General features: G+C 29.1%; 1 protein-coding gene across 2 annotated transcripts; it reads right to left on the minus strand.

The window, feature by feature from the left end:
* On the minus strand, window positions 1–24068 carry LOC130441018 (mitoferrin). 2 transcript variants are annotated; one of them, XM_056774466.1, is made up of 6 exons: window positions 23227–23501; window positions 20957–21176; window positions 19711–19767; window positions 18730–19107; window positions 10724–10851; window positions 1–10403 (listed from the first exon to the last, which is right to left on the minus strand). In XM_056774466.1, exons 1-6 carry the CDS (start codon window positions 23341–23343, stop codon window positions 10398–10400), a joined length of 906 nt encoding a protein of 301 aa, XP_056630444.1. In that variant the 5' UTR covers window positions 23344–23501; the 3' UTR covers window positions 1–10397. The 2 variants fall into 2 exon arrangements, with proteins under 2 accessions (XP_056630444.1, XP_056630443.1); XM_056774465.1 differs by having other exon boundaries at window positions 1–10851; window positions 23227–24068.
* Window positions 24069–24070: the final 2 nt, after the last annotated feature.

Genomic DNA, 24070 nt, shown 5'->3' on the forward strand with positions numbered 1-24070 from the left:
ACACCAAAATGAGGGTTAATGATTTAAAGTGACTACCAGGAGCAAAGTCAGAATATATAAGACCTGTGTGAGACCAGTAATGACATACGCGATAGAGACCAGAGCAGGGAATACCATAACTAAGCGGCTTTTAAGAACTACTTAAATGCGAACGCTGAGATTATTTTACCTGGAGAGAAATGATAAAATAAGGAAATGGAGAGACTACATGGACAGAATGTCAGATGACAGGTTGGCTAAGATTGCAAAGGAAGAAAAACCGAATACATCCCGACCACCTACAGGATGGTATGAAAGCTGGTCTTCATCATCCCAGCTGCAGTTAGGCAACCATTAATGCAAACACAGTCCTAACGTAGGATGAAGAACAAGATTAACGTTTAAATAAAATAGAAATAGAATAATGGAACTTTTTTCAACAGTGTTTATTAAAAAAAATCAAACAGATTGGTAAACGTTGTTACATCTAATGAAACTCAATGGTTTCATGTTATAGGATAAATTATTAATGAAAAAATAATAATTTTGAACATTTTATTCATTTTTTTAAACAACATGATGTTAATATAATCTACCTTTGTACAGTGACAAGGTCTCTTACTACAATAGCTGGAGACTACCTATAATCTATATTCTCAATTTCTAAAAACAATAAAACAAAAACAATATGATAGTACTTCCATCTGAACGAAGTCAATATCATACTAAAATGTAGATAAGGACTTTATCACAGCTTTACAAGCGTTACTAATTTCAAAATATCTAATAATAACATATGAAATTATATTTAGTTGCATAAACAAAGAAAAAATAGCAAATATGTAATGTCTTGTTGGGATTAACAAAATTTTTGTTATTGAAATCTGGTCATATAAATCGAAATAAAAGTTATACCATCTTTGCATTCAAAAAAACCGACCATTTTATGGGGAAAATGCAAATTTATGTAAGTTCCCAAAGTTATGTAATATGAACAAAATAGTATATTTCATTAGAGATCTGGAAATAAGGATTTTGTCGTGCGCGCTTCACACGAGAAGTTATGTGAGCACCGAAAAATCCATTTCTAGACGTGTAATGAACCATATTTTACCGTAGAACTTCAATGTCAATCCAGATTTGCTAGTAGGACCTAAAATTCAAACGTAAACGTTTGTGTTATTTTGCAAATACGAACCACATAATGAAGTTCTACTGTAATTCACACAATCGAAAACATTTTAATTTGAAGAGTATCATTATGCATTTTCTTTTTATTATTTACATATAATTTATCGTATTAGTGCATTTGGCAGAAAAATAATCAATTATCGATATTATCAAATATCATTATGTAATTGAATTGTCTGAGGACAATAATTTTATTATAGAATTGGACTCTTAACAAAATCTTATCAAAATAACTATCATTTCAAAAATAAGTGAAATCATTCAATTACTCAAATAATTAAGATATTATATTCTCGATTAATTTCCTCAGATAAAAACATTATGATCAAGATAATGAAATATGTCACTGAATGAAAACGATTTTAGCTGGAATATTTAATATTATTTATATATAATTAATGTTATTGAAAAACATTGTTTTATATTAAAATATTTAATATATTAATGTGATTTGTTGCTGTTGTCTTGCTTGTTCTACAATAGTCATGTGCTTGAAACAAATTACTACAATATGTTCAATTCGTCTTCCGATTACGAAGAAAATTGATTATATTTCTACTGCCGCTTTTGATTCAGGTTTATAGGTTCAATAACTTTGTTAAATTGGAATTTGGAAACATTTATAAACAGAAAAAGTAAGCCAAAAACCAATCAATGTGATATCACCAATCCTTCGAATTTACTACTAATTTAGAAAAATAGATTTGAAGCTCATAGTTTATTTTTCCAGCATAATCACAAGTAGTAATAATTGAACTAATTTTTTAACAAACTATTTAGAATTATCTCAAATTACAGATTTGTTAAAGTTTTAAAAACATGCTAAATTGCATTAACGATAATATGCAACTAGTACTTTAAGTTTGTGATAAAAACTGTATTAATCCTTATTAAAAGCATGATAAATGTTTGTAGAATTGCTGTATAAAAAAATTATAGAAATAGGTACAGGTCAGTGAGAAATAATATAATTATATAATCAGTACTCGCTCTGCAAAAAAATTGAAAAGATAATTCCATATACCGCAACAAATAAAGAATCTCTTTACAGGAATATTGAAATATAATTATTTGGAAATTTTTTTTATCCTTTGTACGAAAAATATATTCATTATTTTAGTCAAACTACATGATTCATAGTAAATATTCGGAAAATTAGAAAATCGAACCAAAGACATCTGTAGGCTTCACCTACTTAGCCACCAATTATTTTTGTTTTCTACGATATACATGTAGAAATAATATACAGAACAAAATGAAAATATATGGAAACAATTTAAACTGTGAATTGGGTTCCTATTACGTATAACAACTGAACAAATATTATCCATTTATTAATTATGATTATGCAATTATTTATTATGGAATAGATAAGATATCGAGTTATGTGAGTAAATAAGAAAACATATACTGATGAAGAAATGAAAATACTGAAGATATTGTTAATATTGATGTCCTCAGTTTTTACGGCCAGCATAATTTTTCGATAATCAAAAACTGTGTGTCGATTCACCGAAATATACATGAGTTGATGTGACTCGACCTCAATAGAGATTAGAAGACATCATTTAACATGAAGTGGCATTAATTCTATTGCCTTTGAATGAGTACAGTTCTCTGTAGGAAAAAAATATAATATCCTTTTATAGTATATCTTCTGATATTGAAAAAAAAACATCAATCATTGATTGATCGAATCGAAAGTTCACTCTCAAATACACTAGTTAATAAAATATTAATTTTTTGCTAAATTTATATAATTTCCGTTGACTACAATAGCGCTACTTTGGTGAGAATTCGAACAATAATTTGCTGTTTGCTTTTTAGCTTTTGGACCAGTTTCTTTTATTGTATACCAATAGTAATCCCCTAACATATTTTCGTCCCACAATCCCTGATGAAAAAAATCTTTAAATCTTGATGAAATCAATCCACATGTTCATCAATCATATTTACATACATACGAAGTAATCAGGAAAAAAATTCAAATTTTCAATAAGTCAGCCAATCTTCAATACAACATCTTTATAATTTTCATTTTTTTTATTTCTCAAAAACTCTTTAACTATGAATTTAATTTATCTTCGAAATCACTTCTCAATGCCATCTTCTAATATATTCTGACTGGAATTATCAGTACATACTGGTTTTGGAAGATCTTTTAGATGGAAAATTGACTCAATAACAGAGAATACTTGACTTATTTTTTGTATTTTATCTTACAGTTTTCATCAAACAAATGTAATAGTTATTTCTCTTCATTAGTGAAACAAATGGATTTCACAAGCACATGGGTATCCACTTTTCATCTATGCAATAAAATATCCAAAATAATGAAAATATGCACTTTTTAAAGGATCAACAATAGGTCTTTTCTTTGAAAATATAAATTATCCAAAAATATAACAAAAACGATTTATTTGCACTTTCTACTTGAACGTTGAGTAAGAATTGACGAATAGACTCAAGTCACCATATAGGGTAGTTGAAAAAAATATTTCGTTGAAGAAAAACATATAACGTAATGGAGTATTTCTACTTACACTTTTAAATTTAAGAAAAGTAGGTTGACACATTTATAAACATGTTTCGGGATATTCAAAAGGTGTAAACTAGTAAAACTTTTGGTTATTTAAATGAAAAGTATTATGTTGTCTTTATCAGTAGAAAAATTATTTATGAAAGTCAATAAAAGACTATATTACTTAATATCCAAGCAAATGTCTCTAAATCTTGAAACAGTTTTAGTTTCTTCGAATATATCGAACAACCCAGGGATCAATTATAGACGTCAATTTTTATTATTAAGAAAATTTTAATACATTGAAATGTTTCTCCTTACATCTACACTTCATATTCATTCTGAAACAAGACGTGACAGGACATTTTTATTATTGTTTCTGGCTAACTTTCATTTGAATAAACAATACTAACTATCTGCAAGGGTATAAAAACCATGTTAACTAGTGCTATTGGTTTAATTTTTATATGGGAATGAATCGAAGCAATCCTATTATTTTGAATTCGAGTAGTTTCACGCCTATTGTGTAGAATTAAGAAAAGATCGACAATTATTGCAAGTATATGACCACATAATCTATCGAATTATAATTTTTATAATTTATTAACTATAAATATCATTTGTTGGAAATATTGTTGAGAGCAAGTTACTATTAGATGATTTTCATTATTTCCACTGAAAAACTTTTTATATATACATGTACAAATATATTTATATATAATTATCCAACATTAGAAACGTTGTTTATTGAAATTTATACAATATAAAAATGCATTTCATAAAACTAACGCTATCTATATACATTCAATATAAACAACTCTAGGTATAAAAACTGAAAACAAATTAGTATCAGAGGAACGTGTTGGTTTGAAATTTTATTGTATTACATTAGTACTTGAGTCGTAACTTTGCAATGCAATAATGAAATGAAAATATTATTCGAAATACTTAATGTCCTCCATTATGAAAAAGGTACTATTTACCACTTTTTATGATAAATATTTAAAAATAGTAAATGTTTTCTGTACCGATCCACATATATATGATTTTAAAATAATTGCAGTCCTATCATCTTCTCTGTTCTAAATTATCTTTCTTACATCTAGAAATACTGGAAAATTTTCGTTAAATTCCCATATGCTGCATTTGTGAAAACTTTGTCGGATCAATAAAAACATATTAGAAAAAGTTTTGTTTAAAGTGAACATATCAGAATAGCTCTAGTCAGTTTATAAACACCAACAAAAAAAATATTCAGCAGTCGTTATAATAGATGTAATCACAGACAAAATTACTCAAATGTGAATTTTGTGTAGCATTTATAAATCTAAGATCAGCCTGTAGGTAGTTCTCACTAAATGTTTTAAATATTTTTATCTCTAATGCTCGAGAATAAATCTAGACAAGTTGTTCAGAAACTCTATTGCTAAACGTTAACTATTAGAAGTGATTTTATGTCCATTTCAAAAAGGGAATACTAGTACCCTTTGAGGATGACTCTGTGAGGCATAATAACAGCTAGATACAAACTTTACATTGTATAAGACTGTAGTAATATAATTGTTTACTATCAAGCTTCTGCTTTATATTTGAGGTGCCTAAAATCAAATACTAAAAAGTCCATATTATTGCGAAGTTGAGTTTGATATTGTTTCTTATAGATTTTTCCATGCTGAGTTCAGTATAACTGTTATTTTCTAGCAAATCCCGCCACATCCTAGTGTATTTTGAGGTCAGAGTTGAGGTTAGTTGCAATATCCGCCAAGTCGAAAGGCAGTTACGACATTTTTAGTTCCAAAATCCGCCAAATCCAAATCGGCCTAATTTCGTTACTCAACTACCCATGATCCTCTGGAAGTTGTTTACCCTTTATGCTTTATTTTCTATATATACTTGGAATCATTGAGAAAGATTTAAAAATAAAGGACACTATTTTTAGGCATGAAGAGTATGAAGAAGTTCTGGGGAAATATGGAACCGTTCATCAATTTACTGTAAAAAAATTGATGAAACAAAATTTATCCGTTATCCCTATTACGTTTAATGCTTCTGACGGGTATAAAAACGCGGGATTGTATTACTAATTATCACTGCAAGCTTAAATTATATATATATATATATATATATATATATATATATATATATATATATATATATATATATATATATATATATATATATATATATATATTTTTATTTATGCTTAAAAACTGACAAAACAGCGTCTATTTCAAAGATGTAGTTTGCGTTTGACAGAAGACTTTCTGAACACCCTTTATAACTAGCATTCATATATGGGAATAAATGTTTACTGCTTATGTAATTATAAGAAATTTGGTTTTGTGATGTGGATTGGGTTGTAACAATAAATATTCCAACTGGTATTGAATGTGTGGAATATTTTAGTCGTATAAAAATATATATTTTTTACGATACTATTGAAAGTAAAATAAAGATTTGATTTTTGAATTTGCATGTAGTTTTCCGTTTTATAAACAAAATTCTTTATTTAGAATGTTTTTCTACATTTTATAAACGATATGCAAACATAACAAAAAAAAATAACAATATGGAACATATTCAAATAAATGTGTTCAAAAAATTCTCTACTCATCAAATGATAAAGTTTTGCAAATTACTGGTATAATTGGTAAAAGTTTACTTTCATATTCAACTATTTAACGTATTTAACTATAAAGCATTGGAAAATATGGGAATATCAATATAAAATATTTTACCAAATTAATTACAATGTGTTTCGAGAGAAATTTACTATAAATTCCACTGGAGCCCAACTTCACATTTGTGTAATGGGTGTGTATCTGTGATGATTTGTATTTTGTAACTTTTACTACACCATATGCTAAGATATTATACCAAAGATGAAAAAATGGTGACCGTTGCTTCAAAATTCCAACAACCCAGGAACTAATCTGAGAACAATTTCAAAAGGATTGAGTTTTGTGAAATTATGATCCAAAATCAAAACGAAGTTGGTTAAAAAAACGATTTACAGATTAATCTAATATTTAAGGAAGACTGCGAATCAGTTCATAATAAAATAAGGTTGAAAAATAATTTTAATGATAGAATTATTTCTTGATCTATTTCTTTGAGGTTATTTAGAACAAAATGGAATTATTCTAGAGTCTATTATAATTTCAAACAAATATGGCACAAGCAATTACCATTTTTTGAAATTTAACTCATTTGAGTGATACTTTCACATACAGAACATTGTTAATTGTGTGGATTCGACCTTAGTCTTTCCTGAACTTGTTTCCATACTGTTCCATTTAAATGCTAATAACTAAACAACAGCAAAATAGGAATAATTGTAATCCAGTGGAACAGTGAGGTTTATTATACGAGGTGCGTCTAAAAATTTGTTGTAAGTCAAACCATGAACGCCATATCCTATGAGAATATTTTTTAACGGTCGCTACGAAGCATCAGTCATATTCGGCTATAGTTGAGCAGGGCGGGCTTGTGGGTCTTGCTAAACTGGCTGTAATCCGCGTGCGTAATTTCTTGGTTCAACATGGCTTAACTGTTCCCGATTTTCCACCGTACTCCCCTGACCAGGCATCTTGTAGATTTTGCTCGCCCGAAAGTTTCAATAAGGGTACGTTTTACGAGCGTATCCCAAAAGTGTGATGTGAACAATGCCGATTACTTTGAAGGCCAATAAATCTAATTGTTTATTTTGTTTCTTTTCTACTACCATTCAGCAAATCTTTTAGACACACTTCGTTATGTATCGTGACGAAACTTGCACTAACTGCGTTAAAGATTTTAAATTGATATTCCTATGTTACACAAAATATTTTCAATCCCAAATTTTCTGAAAATGTATGCCTCATGTAATACGATAAACTTCTCATAATTAATATGCAAATTTTTACAGAGTTGAAATGCAAGCTTCAAATTTGATTAAGGATCGGTATTATAAAGTCCGGATGACCATAAGTTGAGATTCAATTGTTTGTTGAAGCCGAATTTACGTATTATAAACGTTAGCCAGGGGTCAAAGGTGTTGACTGTCGGTTGTTTCAACCGTAACGAAGGTTCAGTTTGAAGTGTCAACCGAGAGTTGAAAGGTACTTTCTAACCTCAATTTTTGTTTACTTTGCTTTACTTATATATTATTTGGAAAGATAATAGTAATGATAATTCAACTGATATTCTGTTTTTCTTTTTCCTTTGCAATTAATCTTTTCAAATTTGTATAATATTGAAACTACACGTGGAAATTTTAAACAAAATTATACTTCGACCTTTGACTGACACACCCTCCCCAGCAAACGTCAGTTCACTCGGATTTGATGGTTACAATTGAACTCTAAGTGCAGCCAACGCAAATTTTTCAGCACAAAGCTCCGGTTGGCCAACGGATGGTTGCAAATGCGTTAAAATACCGAACCGATGTTAACCATTCGTGAAGTTTCGACGTGCGGTTGAATAACGTCTGTTGGAACAAAACTTTTATAATACCGACCCAAAGCAAGTTTAAAAGATCTTTGTCACTGGTACTTAACAAGTAGGTTTTTATTGTCCAGTTTTATCGTTTAAATTTTGATCACCATCGAAATTATAGACCACTAATGCCAGTGAAATGAAAAAAGCATTATAAAACTGACAATAAACCCAAAAGTTTCTGAAATAGGATAGCTTTATACTGAAACACAAAACATTAATGTTCAATTTGCACAAATATATCTCTTAATTAATTAAATGTGATAAAAATGAAATTAGAAAGGTATATTTGTAAAGTAAGTTCTGTCATTACAAAAAACAACTTGACGCCATTTCAATCTCGCTGTTGGTTGTGTGTACTTTACAACGCATGTTTGAATCTAAACCAAGTGAAATTTATCGACTATGCTTCTAGTCACTTTCATATGTATCGGCATCTGAATCCATTCCCTGTTGGTTAGATATGTAACAGCGAAAAAACCGTGGTCCAATGCATAAGTGTCAAGATTATTCGAAGCGTTTAGAGAAAACTTGTACCACTCTATGACAAATGTCTGGAGAACCACGTGCGAATGGTAGATTTTTGCTTATTTTACCGTACCTGTGCTGGTTTTATTATAAAACCTACTTTACGAACATCCCTTGCATGGATAAAGTATTTTAAATTTACATTTTTAATTGATAACAAGGTTTGATATAAATGAATAAAGTTAAACAGCAGTAAATTAATTAATAACTTTTAACAATAATTTGACAATTTATTTGAGAAGGTGACTGGCAATAAATGAAAGAGCCGAACACTTCAGTGATTCAACAGTAGGGATTACACCATAAAGACCGTTTACAAAAAATGTACTTTCAGAAGTGTTCGCTTACTATATACTGCTTTAATATTATATTTTGATTAAATGACTCTTATATACAATTTAAACAAATAAGAAACAAGGTTTCGACAATTCCTTGTTGTATAATAAAATTTTGTATGTAAAATGTTTCAAAACCTTTTTTTTTTCTATATTGACAATACTTTTTTGATAATCCTGGACACAAATAAATTTTACCACACACGAAGTATATCACAATGATCGACATAATCAGAAACTACTGGTAATATTTTTTTAGAACTCGTAAACGAGATATTTGAATTAAAATGTTTTCAGTAGTCTTTGGTTAGGTTAATTGACAACAAATTTCTATATAACTTTGTTCCTATCATCATATTAAAGATTCCAGTTTTTAGTTATATTGAAAATTTTCGAAAATACAATTAATTTTTTGGAAAAAAACTAGAAACACTATAATTTATCTTAAGCTTCATAAATCTGTGACACTATTTAAAGGAGTTGATGGTTACAACTATATATCTAACTATTTTGTAGTTACTAGAAAAAAGGAAAATTTTTGATTATCCGAGTTGTCTGATTTATCAATAGGGTTTTAATAAGAATTGTTAAGAATCAAGTTCACACATACTGAAATTTTAAGAGGTCCATTAATGTTTGGAAGGCCTCCGAGTGAACCACGATCAATCTAGGTCAAGATTGCCTTTACTAACCTAACCTAGATGCAGTCAGTTTGAACATTTACTATAGTTGCTCATAGTTGCTCTAATTACTCGACTGTTGCTGTATTACAATTATGCATAAGCTGCATTCATTGCCTTTGATAGATTTAAATTTGTTTTAATTTTAATTTAAATTTGTTTTACATTTGTAGATGATCTGAGTCATGGAGTCAAATGTCAAATTCTTTATACTCTTCCAAAAAATCCTAATAATAACCACACGGAAATCCAAATTTTACATAGTTTCTAAAAAACTATCGAAGTTTTAGATTTAGAGTTGTAGCCTAATTTTTTCGGCATTTAGAAAAAATAAATTACACATTTTTCAATAAAGTTTTTGAATAGTTACTTTGAAACATACAAGGTTAACAAAATTCCTCATTACCAATAAATTTCTTAAAACCCGTTTCAAACAGAATAATTCTTTTCTCAATCTAACAAGTTAGTTAATGAAATAAACATCATTTAAATGTATTCTATAATTTATTGACATAAATACTTATTTTCAAGGTTTTTATTGCACTTAAGCCCCTAAGTTGCACCTTTGTAATTTCGGCCATTTCAGCAAGGGTTTAGACTTAAAAAACCATCAGTCACCATCACTAATAAATTGCCTGCTTGTGTATATGACACTGATTTCGTTTCTATTAATACTTTTACTTCAACTCAAATCTGAAAAAAATTTGCTTATTGTTAAATATCTGTGAAATTAGAAAACGACTCTGACTGGTAAAATAAAATAATAATAATACATTGTATCAATATAAATGTCGGAGCAACTTTCTATACTACGTATGAGCAATATCTAAAAATGAATCTTTCTGCCTGTAATCAGCTTCATGCATAGTATTAAAAGAAATTGAACTGTATAATCCAGCTCCAGACATGGCGGGTAGTTCTCTAGCTTTTAAATTATACTTTTCATTATTTGAGTCTATCCGAACATTGTCACTATTTAGTTTGATTTCCATGTCTATTGGTTTTGATGATACCTTAGTATTTGTACTTCCTGGCACTAATCTTACATCGGAAGAATTTTTCAGTGAATACTTGAAAAATTCATATGTTGACCAGCATATAGCGGTGGCTGGCATCTGGTACATTACTCTTGCGTGGACACCTGAAATATAATTACCTTAAGTAAAATATCGTATAGGAGATATGGTATATTTCTAAATTATGTCTTAACTGAGAACAATAAATTTTCTCTCTAAGACAGAAGCGTATTAGACAAAGGCACGTGCCTAGTGATACAGGATTACAAATGGATGCAAACACCTCAAAGTGTACTAAAAAGGAAAAAATAAAATCAAACTTGAATTCTAGTTAATCCAGTGAATAATGCCATTAAATGTCGAAAAAATAAAAAAAAAAAATAAAAATTGAATAATATAACAATTACGGTAGTTTTGTTATGAAATATTTAAAGATTTGTTTGTACAAAATTTTATTTTTTATTTTTATATTAATATTATCATTTGTTTCGAGAAGTATATTGTCACTGAAATTTTATCTACAGTTAGATTAACAAAAAAAAATACAAAATTTTCTTCCAGGATTGAAATCCAGAGACTTCAGTGTTATAGAAACCCAACTGCTTTACCATCATGCTTTTTCAAAATAGCAAAAAGTTTAAATAAAATATAATTTCCTTTCTCTAATTCCATATCAAGTGTTATAGCACAATTAGTAATGGAAGATCTTGTCCTAAGCAAAATTGATATAAATATTTCATTCTTTCTCCGATATGTAAATGATGGCATTACTGCCGTACCAAAAAATCAAATCTAAAACACGAATAAAAAATTCAATTCTTTTCAGAAAATATTTCAATTCACAATCGAAATCGAACAAAATAATAAAATTAATTCTATTGATGTCACATTATACGGAGTGTATAAAGTTGATCCCGTCTCTAGGATAGATAGAAAATTGAAAAATATTTGGGGTTTCCTCAGTAAGAAATTTTCGTAACGTCATCTTTATTCAAGATAAAGGGCGTTGAAGAAAAAAAATATAGCCATTCTTTACGATTGTGCCGCAACTACTGGCAACATTGTATTGAAATTTTATACGAATATGTTTCAGAAGCTACATATAATTTGTTTTTATACCTGACTCTCATAGAGGGCGCTAGTTACACGGTTCGTACCAAGTAGTATTGAAGATAACTTTTTCAATATTAGATTTATTAAGCAAAATTTCAAGTAAACTTAAACATCATTTAATTTTACGCCAAAAAGATACTCTTGATAAAACCCGATACTATGTACCGTTTTCGGAATATTTTGATTGGAAACTTATGAAGTAATAATCGATGCTGGTATAAAGTGTCGATAAAGTTATTAATTATTATTATTAATAATTAGTAAGCATCCATCTATCCTAGAAACGGGATCAACTTTTTTTAAACACCCTGTAGAAAATTAACAATAACATAGAATGGTATACGAAACCAACTTGGTCCTCAAGATATTTGAATTTCAATTCATGTCACACAAAAGATCAATGATAGTTTGGCTGATAGATCGATTCAACTATCAGATCCCGAATTTAGATGCTTAGCTATTCAAAAAGCAAAAACTGCATTAAAAGAAAATTATTATTCGGAAAAAATTATAAACAACATAATCATGAAAAGAATAAACAGATACTATAATAAATTAAAAAACAAAACAGAAAAGAAACATGAAACATTTCTCCTTACCATATGTACAAGGAAATTCCCAACAACTAATTGATTCAATGAATATGATATTAATATAAGTCATAAAAGATATAATACACTATGCAAATATTTCAATAAATTAAAATATAAAACACCAAAAAAACAGAAGAAGTAATATTATATATAAAGTGTCTTGTACCAATTGTGACGCTGTGTACATAGGGCAGACATCTCAGTATTTAGAAAATAGACTAAAAGGTCATCAATACGATAAAAAAACTGCATTAGCGAATCACGGAATATTAAAAAAACATAAATAAAGAGAATTTTTAGAAATGGTTCATAATGTTCACATTCATAAGAAGGAAAAAGCTATAAATGATATAAAAGACCTAAATAAAGGAAAAAATAAATTTCTATTTTGATAATCATGATGTAAGTGATCTATTGATCAATATAAATAAGCAAATTGTCTGTGTCAATAGCATATTTTGATATATATACTGAAAGTAGGCGAAACGGCAAAATTGTTATCTATCTTTTAAAAATAAAAAAAACACGTTTTATACTAGAAGAGACCTAAAATCAAGACGATTTAAAAATATAAAATATTACTATGTCGTAGACACGGTCTTAATGAAGTATTTCAATTAATTACCATTCAATTATTTCAAGAATGTTTTATCATTAGGCAAATGTGCGAAATTAAAATTGATAAATTAACTGGTTAAATATCGGTTGTAAAAGTCTATAAAGTCTTACAGAGTGAATTAAGTGTTTGAAAATGTATTAGCATGCTATTAAACATTAGCAAGTAGCGTTGAGTTGATAAATTTTGTTAAAAAAAGAATACCAATTATTCTATTAAAAAAAATAAGAATTTATTTATGGTCGTCATCGTTAATACATAAAATCGTAAATGTGAAAATATTAACAAAGTATATTTCACAAATATTTATTTCGGGAAATAACTTGAGATAAACTGTTTTATCTACTGTGACATAAAAAGGAATTTTAAATAGAAATGAATTTAAAATATTTCATCTGAAACAAGTATTTTTATTTTATTATCATAGCAATTATGTGATAACTCGATTGCTATTATGATTATTAAATTATAAAAATTTCTTTATTGCTCAATATATATCTCCAATAAACATACAAATTGCCAATAGAGAATTTATTCCATTGGCTATACTGTATATGGTTTAGGATATGGTAGCAATTTATTAACCCGATGCATATTTTGCAAATGTCTTCATAATTAACCACTCATAAGTAATAATATAAGTAATGATTGATTCTTAAAGTGCTCTATAATAACTATGGGATATACATTTAGATTATAGTCTAAGAGCTAGCGACGTTTTTGAGAGAGAATGTAGGCTAGTCTCTCACTCTACCAGACGTCATACGAGCTATCTGGCTGGCAGTAGTGATTGCGTTCATCGATGCAGATCCTACCTGTACAGGTAAAATATCAATTTTTCAAACCATTTCAAAAGGTTTCTTTTTTTGTTGTAATTATTTTTACTTTTTGCAACATGAATTTATCATTGCCAGATATTTTTATTGTTGTTTAACTGTGCCAGACGTTTTTTGCAAATAGTTTTCAATCAAAATAGAAACGTGTACGAATTTGATAAATTTTATTATTATGAAAGATAAGTCAAATAATAAGAAAACGAATACAATATTAAGTCACTATTTTTGAACAAAAAGTAATTTGATTTATTTATATGTTCTACGTACAGTCAGCAATGCCAGCAAGACGCAAAGGGACCAATTTGAGTCGTCTAACAAATCCAACAAAACAATGCAGATGTGCGTATGAGTATAGCACAGTTATGTGAATCACAAGAGGCACGAGATGAACAAAATCAACAAAGACAATTAGAACGAAGAGAAACACGCAGATTCGTAGTCACCAGATGTAGGGGAATTGACCAACAACGCCAACAAGTTCTTCGAGCATTTACAACAGATTAATTTCTAGTCTATACCAGCATTCCAGTATGAGCCTGATGTAGAACATTAGGTTGATTTCAAAGTGGTTATTGGACAACTATATGTGGCATATTCTCGCATAATTAAAAGAAAAAATATGAATAAATATTTTTGATGTCTGGATATCTATCAAGAATTTTAATTTGAAATATTTCGTAGATATAACCTATATCTATATATTTGTAATGAAGAAAAACGTTTGCCGTGTCAGCTAGTTTTAAATACGTAGGGTGTCTTATAACGACCCAACTACTTTAGTTGAAAAAAATACATTATACTTATTTTTATATGTATTTATTGGTATGAATTAAAAGAAAAAAGAAACAAAATTTCACTATTTGAATACGACATTGTTTAAATGACGCCCATCACGTTGATGACACTCCTCAAACCGTTCGCGTACATTTTCAAAAAACTTTTTGTAGAAGTAGTCGAGGAATACTCCTAATCTTTTCTTCAATATTGTTTCTTAAATCTGTTAAATTTCGTGGTCTATCCTCGTAGACCACGCTCCAGATAATCCCACAAGAAAAAATCAGGTGGGGTCAAGTCAGGGCTCCGAGGTGAACATTCAAGATCACCTCTTCATGAAATCACCTTTTTTGCGATGTAGCCCCATCCTGTTTGAATCAAGTCATTCGGTTATAATGCTCATATTGTTGCAGTTGAGGTCCGAAACAATTGCGTATCATGTAAACATAGCATGCAGAAGTTACAGTCACTGCATGTCCTCTGTTATCATCATAAAAGTAATGCCCAATAATGTAGTTCGCCGATATAGTGACCCACACGGTGATTTTTGTACTATGCAACGGGCGTTTAAGTAAGATCTGTGGATTCTTTCCTCCCCAAAAACGACAATTTTGGCGATTTACGTATCCATCCAAATGAAAATGTGCCTCATCGCTGAAGAACATGTTGTTGAAATTGTTAAATCTATCTAACATTGTATTCACAAAATTCTATCTTATAACGTAATCATTTTCATATAGAGGTGTAAATCAGATCGCATGATGCGGTGAATTGATAATCACGGTTAAGACTCACTATTTCTGTCGCTGAGTCGAAGCTGTCGGCTTACAGAATATGTTACTGACTGAATGTTTCCAGGCGTTCTTGTTGTCCTTGGACGACCGTGATGAATTTTTCCAATAGTGTTTCCAATAGTATTGAATGTCTGGATCCAAGCTAAAATTGTTGCATTGCCTGGAGCTTCCGCAATGTTGCGTAGTACATAATGTCATGTAACCGATACAAACGCCAAACTCGAGTAAATGATCGATTGTTCTCGAAATACGCACTCAAGCACCCAAACGAGCGTTGCTCTCCCGTGTACGGCACGATGGCAACTAAAAATTCAAGGAACGCACTAGTAAACGACCCCCGCGCGGCCCCTCCCCGCGCCTTCTTTGCTTCTCACTCACTCTTGAAATAGTTGAATCGTTTTGAGACACCCTGTAAAATAAAGTACTCCACAACTTTTTTAATTATGTGTAAAATTTCTGAGAAGAATTGTCTTCTTCTTCTTCTTATTTTAAGACTGTGTCTTGTGTTTTTAAAGAGGCAGCCTAAGTTGTGACTGCGAGGACCAGCTCTCATACCAGCGCTTTGGTGGTCTTCTAGGCGGTCTACTTGTATTGGGTCTCTCTTCCTTTGCGATTTTCGCCAGTCGATCGTTGTTCATTCTATTGACATGATCTCTCCATGCTCTTCTTCTAGTTCTGGCCCATCTCACTATATCCGGAACGTCACACATTCTTCTGATTTCATTGCTCCTTATTCTGTCTCTTAGTGTTTTCCCTGTGATTGAGCGTAATGTCTTCATCTCGGTTGTTCTAAGAATCCGTTTAGTAGTTGCAGTCTCCGCCCTCGTTTCTATGGCGTATGTCATTACTAGAATTGTTTTAACATAAATGTACAAATATTATAAAATTGATTTGAATGTCTAAAGGTAGAAAGAAGGATAAAAATTTATTTAACTCGTTAATTTTTCAATATACATATATATATTTATATTTATATATATATATATATATATATATATATATATAAATATATATATATATATATATATATAATATATATAATTTTTAAAAAATAGCTGAAAATTGATAATCAATTATTAAAAAAACTAATTTTGAAACAGAAGAGACCTAAAATCAAGAACATTTAGAAACATAAACATATCAAAAGGTCTAAGAAATAAAAAATTAAAGAAATATATATATATATATATATATATATATATATATATATATATATATATTCAATTTATGGTAGATATTGAACGAATTTATTTTCACTTCCATATGAATAAAAATAATCAGAACACTTGATTATGTCTAATGTTATTGCATAACTCATTATCATAGCTTTGTAGTGTTTATTGTTTCATTATAGTAGATGTATAGATACAAATTTAGATAACCTTTGTCAACACTGTAGTTCCTTACAAAACCAATCATTGAATATAAAATCTTTTAATATAAGAAATATTTGTTTGATTAAAATCAAGGAAGTTCCAATTAAAATGAAAATATTTAATTCAGAGTAATTTTCAAACATGCAAACATATGAAACGTTAAATATAGGCTATAGAATTGAAAGACCTGAAGAAAATTTGCATAAAACTAACATTTGTCTCTACACTGAAAGGTAGAATAAAAATTTATATACATATCAAAAGAAATTTTATGAGAAAAAAACTGGATTCCAAAATTTCAGAATTCTACATCCGTTATCAAGAATAGCAAAGAAATAATTTTACAATGTTGAACAAAAAGGGTAATATATACTAAAACTTATTTTAATTTCAATTGGAAAATAATGATATTGTCAAAATCACTTTGACAATTTTATCACGCCCCAATAAGTAAATATAAAGACTAATGTAGTGACTGATGTAACCAAGTAAAAAAGATTATAATTTTAAGAATGGGGTTGGGCAGCGCGATTTTTTGTACTGCAGTACTTTAAGGCCCATGACTTATCTTTCTTTTCTTCACCACTTTTTCAATTCTTCTTTCTCAACAGGTTCCGATTCTGGACTTTACCATTCCACCTTTGGCCATGCTCTTCTTCTTTTACCTACTTTCCCTTCTTCGACGACCACTTTTGCATATTTATAGATTCTTCAGTTCTTGATAGTTCTTCATTTTCAAAGTCTTTCATTTATTCTCTCCTAAATATTTGCTTCAGAACATTAATTTCCCATGCAATCAGTTCTGCTTCTTTCACCTTTGTTAAAACTCAAATTGTGTGAGTTCTCTAATATCATCTTGATTAACTTCACCTTTTTTGGGATTCCTAGTAGGTTCAAGGCAATATATATTTTATTTCTATCTATTGTGTCATTAGCCTGCTTAAAATTTAAAAAACATAACATGTAGACCTAGACTTTGCTCATAGCTTTTATCCATTTGTATCTTAAGGTTGAATATCAGATGTGCCTTTCCTCTTCCTTCCTTGAAACCTCTTTATTATTCATCTCCAGATCCAAAAATAGTACTTCTCTATAATCTCAATTCTGCTGGAATTCCATACTCTTCTGTATTTTTATGGTTTTTCCAATATTTTATCCATTTGAAAATTTTTTCATCTGCTAGTTCTTCCAAGAGATCCACACTTTCTATTTTATCCTCTATATCTTCTTGTTATAGGTCTTCTTCTTGTCCATTCAGCACTCCTTCAAAGTATTGAGTCCATCTTTCAACTTTTTCTTGTAGATCTGTTACTAGCCTTCTCTTGTTATCCCCGACACTTGGATTAACTGTGCCCTCTCATGATCTCATAGCTACAAATTTTGTTTCAAATTTAAACATTTAAAAAAAATATCAGACATGGTTCGCAGATACTAGAACAGTATAATCTGTTGACATTTTTTGCTATTGTAAGATCTTTTCAAAACTATATAAGGAAATCTCGTTTGGAAATTGTAATCAGGACTAGAGAAAACCACAGCTAGCATTATTATTTGTAAAATGTATTCACTTTCAGTTTGGAAGAGAAATTTTGCATCAGACTTGTTATGTTTGGAGTATGCAACATTGTTTATTTATTTAACACTTGATTAGATTTTCCACCGCATTTGGGTTTTTATTGTCTCGTGGTTTCAACAATATCTTAGTTGTCCTTGTGGTTTTTATTTTCATCGAATAATAATTAAATCCAAAAACATATCGAAAGCTACACTTTAAATAACAAACCATTGAGAATCAAATTCATTATACATTTTTCCAAATCAGTTTAGCTAGAAAATTATGTTGGAAAAAAAATAATAAATAGCTGACCTTTATAGTGAATAAGTAAAATAAAAATTCTTACCTCTGAAAAATCCAGATAATCCTTTTAATCGATACACAGTTTTAATAGCTTCAACCATCCCACTACCGACCGGGGTTTGTTGTGTGTTTAATACAGTTTTACACACATCCAAAGGTGTGGTTATAGCTGCAGCTACTCCTCCAGCTAATGCTCCACTTACCATATGTGCTGTTGGATTATAAACTTTGGATTTGTTTATAACTTTTTGTGACATTTCATATACCACAAAATGAATACTTTGGAAAGGGATATTCATTGTTAACTGTGTTGTGTAAGATCTATAAAATGCTCTAATACCTTCTGTTTTGTATGTATTTACAGCACACCTTAGCGCTGATGTATAAGGAGAATTTGTCATTTGCATTCTTTGTTTCACAACTGAAAAAATAGAACATATTAATTAAAAGTTAATGTTTGTTTTTGAATCATACTGAATATATTAAAACAAAAACAGCAAATTTTTATGGGATTCCCAAAATATTTACTTGGATACAAAAGCAAATTACCCTACACATTTTTGTATTAAAAATTGTGTTAATAAACTATGTATGGATAGTTTTTCCATTTACTATAAATTTTGTTAATAGCTTCAACTAAATAGTGAGATATGACAGATTTTCATTTTTATAATTAAATTAATTTAACTACTTTACTTGGAAGTGAAAGGGCAGCACGCCCCTAGCAAATAATCGAAAAGTATTGAATAGTAACAATAATTTTAAATATGTTTGTATATTTGAAATGCAAAAGACCAAAAAAGAGAAAAAACAATCTATGTGTTGTAAATTAACTAATAAGTGGAGTAATATATGTATTTATAGTAACAATAATCAATATTGTTATTAACAAATGAGTAACAAGTAACATCAATAATGTCATTAATTTATAGATATCAGTTATAAAGGTATTAATGAAAATTATTGGGAAATATAATTAAAAATTTAACATTAAATTTCAATTTAACTAAAAATTAAAGAATACCTTCAGCGGGATTCATAAAACCATCATGTATTAATGTTGCTATGCATCCAGATGATCCTAAAAAAAGGAATTTCTTCAAACGTCTTATTATTTTTTTCAATAAATATTTTTGATACTAGTTCTATTCTAACTTCTTTTTTTATACATAATATTTTGATATTTTGGCCGAACTTTGGCTTTTAACAAATACTATTTGACATTGACAACGTTGGTTTATAAATGAATAGACAATTTATCAATGCATTTCAAACTACAACTTACTTCAATTGTACATCAAAAAGGTTTTAGACAAGGAAAATCAACAGTAATGTGATAGATACTATAAAAAAGTGATCAAAAAAAACTATGAGCACAACATTAATATGCAAATGCTTTTCATCCACTTCAAACAAGCATTCGATGTGTATGACTGAAATTATCTAGAATAACTAAAAAATTTCAGCTCTATAAAAAATTCCTGTTTATATTTGAGCCACCCTCCTAACTTAATAATATATGTATAAGACATATTACATAGGTATGCAATTCCTTAAATTAATAGAAGTTATCGATATGATAAAAATCAAATTAAACAGCATTAACAAACCTCCAACTAGCAAAAAAATACAATTATATAAATTTTTTAAACAATCAAATAAAAAAAATGTTTCAAAATGGTTCATATACATAAGAAATGAAAAATCTATCAATGGTGAATAAAATGGTAAATAAGTTATCTATTACACCAATGTCAAATAATGGTTTGTTTAAAGTCAAACCAGGACAGAATTTAAAAAATTTTCTCTATATAAAAAAAAATTTGTTAAAATATACATTTATCTAGTGATGTACAGATGTATTTGAAAGCAGAAAGGGGTATAGTCAGATTCGATAAATAACAAAACTATGCTATTAACAAAGAAGATAATATATAAACCATTTACTGAGCAACTACAAATTAATTTTTGGAGAATTTGTGAAAGAATAAAAAACTTGTTTTACTGTACCATTTAATAGATTACTTTAAATTCGTTTAATACAATATATACAATTTATCAGTTAAATAAATATTGATATTTGCCAGTTGCAAGATACCCATTAATTACATGAGTAACTATCAACTGAAAATTGTTATATTTCAGTTGAAAAATTGGAAAATAACATTTTTGTACCTATTTTTAGCAGAAATATAATCTATTCAAAGACTTATACTGATATGTACTACTGGTTATTGGTCTTTTTGCTTTTGAGTTAAATATTGACTTACCATAAATCAACGTATCATATCGAAATGAATTAAAGTGTTTCGAAAAATAATTCTTCAAAAATTCATAACTGCTAAAATATAGAGCATGTGAAGGACCAGCTCCTACAACCATTGCAGACATACCTCGAACAGGTCTAAGAAGACCCTCATGTCTGACCATTCTTAATAATGTTTCTCCGATACCTTCAGTTCCTGTTGCAGCCAAAGACTGCATTCTCGTCTAGAAGATATAAGTATAACAATAACATGTGCAAATATTGGTATTAAAATTAGACAAATTTTACATTTCTAATACACGGGATTGAAATTATATGAATGTCAATTCATGGTTTTTTTGTACAACTGCAATTACTTCCCACTTATATTTGATTTCTTCAAGCAGGATTAAAACTACTATATATCAACTTCTTAATTGGCCTAGTTGTATATATTTGTATTTGTATTGTATATATTGTCACCCTTTCTTGCTGTGATACTGGGGATCCCAGTGTTTACAGCTGATCTGTTAGTCCTACTCCTTTTAGAAAGTCTAGCGTCTACAGGACCCATTGAGGCGACAGTGCCTCCATAGAACTCTTGTTAGTATCAAAGATTGTTCTTACTTAGGTTGATACATTCAGCAGATCTTCTCTGGTTATAGTTTTCCAGGAGAGTCTTTGCCTGTCTCAGCCCCTGTAGGTTGTCCCAATTATTGGTTTTGCTCATATTTATCTTCTTTTCCAATGCTTTTTTTATTGTTCTGTAGCTGATACCACAGAAGGGTTCAGGTACCCTGAACTGCTCTCACTTTAGCGAACTTATCAGCTGTTTCATTTCCCTTTACTCCGGTGTATAATTATCTTGAAGCCAAACTTTTTTGATGCATCGTCCTGAGACATGCCCCAGGTGTGATTATTATTTAGGGACAGTACAAAGGTAGTCTTTGTACAATCAAGAGATCTTTCCTCATGGTTTCAGAATAGTTCTAGTACTCCAAATCACTGCCCCATATGCGATGATTGGTCTCAAAATTTCCATGTACATTCTCAGTAGGATCTCCTTTTCATGTTTGTTCCAGATAAGTTTACTATCTAGTGTGAGTTCTGTATATTTTCCCTCTATTTTCCACTTAATGGCTTGCCTGTCTAGCTTGACAGACTTGAGGTCGAGTTTTTTCTTCCTAATGAAGGTAATTGCAACTTATTCCATTTGACATTTAGTTCCCAGATAGACACAACCTTTTTGTGTATTTCCTTTTCTCCAGGCTTTAATAGACATATATGCCAAAGTTTTTTGTATTGAGTATAGTATATGTATCTATGGTTGTGCTATAAAAAAAACTGGGTTCTTTTATATCACTTGCTTCTTTTTAATCATTACTTCAAGACTCCCTTTGGTGTTTGTTCATGGCCATAATAATATATTGTAATTTTATTATTATTTTTAACTCAGACTGAAATACACATCTCTTCCAACCATTTAAGAGGCTAAGAAAGTACAATTTCTCTACAAGAAGTTGTTTTATATCATGGACGTCTAGAAATAATTTTGTAAAATTGCAAAATTACCCAATTTTAATAATTTTTCTCAAGACTAATTCATATTTACCTATCTAATTGAATGAAAATAATAAAAAAAATGATAACATGTATTTATTCAATTATTATAGTGAATTCAGTAGATTTATTTTTCTTTGAGATAAACTGAGTAAATGTTTGCAGGGTTTATATTAGCATGTAAAACGTAAAAGTATTAAAGATATGATGAATATTCTAGTAGTTATTTAATTCTACTTCAAACAATACAATTTTAAATTTGGTCTATCATATAATAATTTAGGGTTTGTTTAATTCATATTGAATCAATAATAGGCTATTTATGCATTGCCTTGATTATTCAATAGTAATTATTCCAAATTTTCCATTTTTAATATTCAAGTTAAAGCAGATCAATACCTAATTTATATTTAAAGCAAGTACTGAACGATATTCACATATTCAAAAATAATTGGAAATTTTTTAATAAATTATTTTCAATTTTCTTGAACTTGAACTATAGAGCCTTAAACATTAACCAATATACCTTATATTGGTATGAAGTGGAATTGGAAGCATATATTGTACTGTAATAAATAAAATAAATAAAAAAAAATAAATAAAAAAAATTCGTTAACTCTAATTTTATTCTGCGTTTATTTGGATTCATATTAATGTCATTCAAAATATTTATGACAGTACATTTAAGAAATTGTCACTTACATAACTACTATGAATAAAAATAGAAACATTTACCTTAACCGAATCGAGGGGGTACATAACACAATGTTCCATGACACCCGCAATTGCTCCAGCAATCATATGGGCTGTTACATTGTCGGTAGGAAGCGTTTCGTAATCTTCGGGGTTCATTTTTGATAATAAGGATTGGAATGGTAAAACAAAATACTTTCTATGGAAGGTTGGAACAACGTTGTCACGAAAATTTATACCGTTACGACTAACGAATAAAATAATATCATTTAAAAGTACTATACCTAACCTTCGAACCCCTTATACACATTTGCACTGTCATTAGTGTCATTGTTGTCATATAAATCTTCTTTTAGTTAACTTTAGGATACTGATAAAACAATCATAGCCGGTTTATAATTTCGATCGTATATACAGGATATTTCATTTGTATCTAGAGTATATTCAATAGAATTTGCCCAGTTTTAATATTCAAATTTGATAACAAGTTTTTTAATTGGATCAATAACTGCATAAAAATTCCCTTAAAAATAGTTGTTTTCAAATAACATAATTAAAAAAATGAAAATCATGTCACTTATATAGGTTGATATTAAATAGTAAAGAGTACTGATCACAGCTTGAGTTTCAATTTTTTTACTGATAATTGCTTAAGCAAAATTCAATTGCTATGATCCAACTCGTACAAAACATTTGTAATAATATCCAAAGAATCCATATACCTGATTTTAAATATGATAAGTCCGTAAATAAAACTACAAAGGTCGTTAACAGATATCAATCATCCTAAGTGTAAAATGTAGGTTTATATTAAAGTGCGTTTACAATTTATAACCTGTTATAGTTGATCTGGATTCTATTACGCATGCTACAATTTTATAGGCAT

Source organism: Diorhabda sublineata, chromosome 3, assembly GCF_026230105.1.
Source record: "Diorhabda sublineata isolate icDioSubl1.1 chromosome 3, icDioSubl1.1, whole genome shotgun sequence".
NCBI classification, from domain to species: domain Eukaryota; kingdom Metazoa; phylum Arthropoda; class Insecta; order Coleoptera; family Chrysomelidae; genus Diorhabda; species Diorhabda sublineata.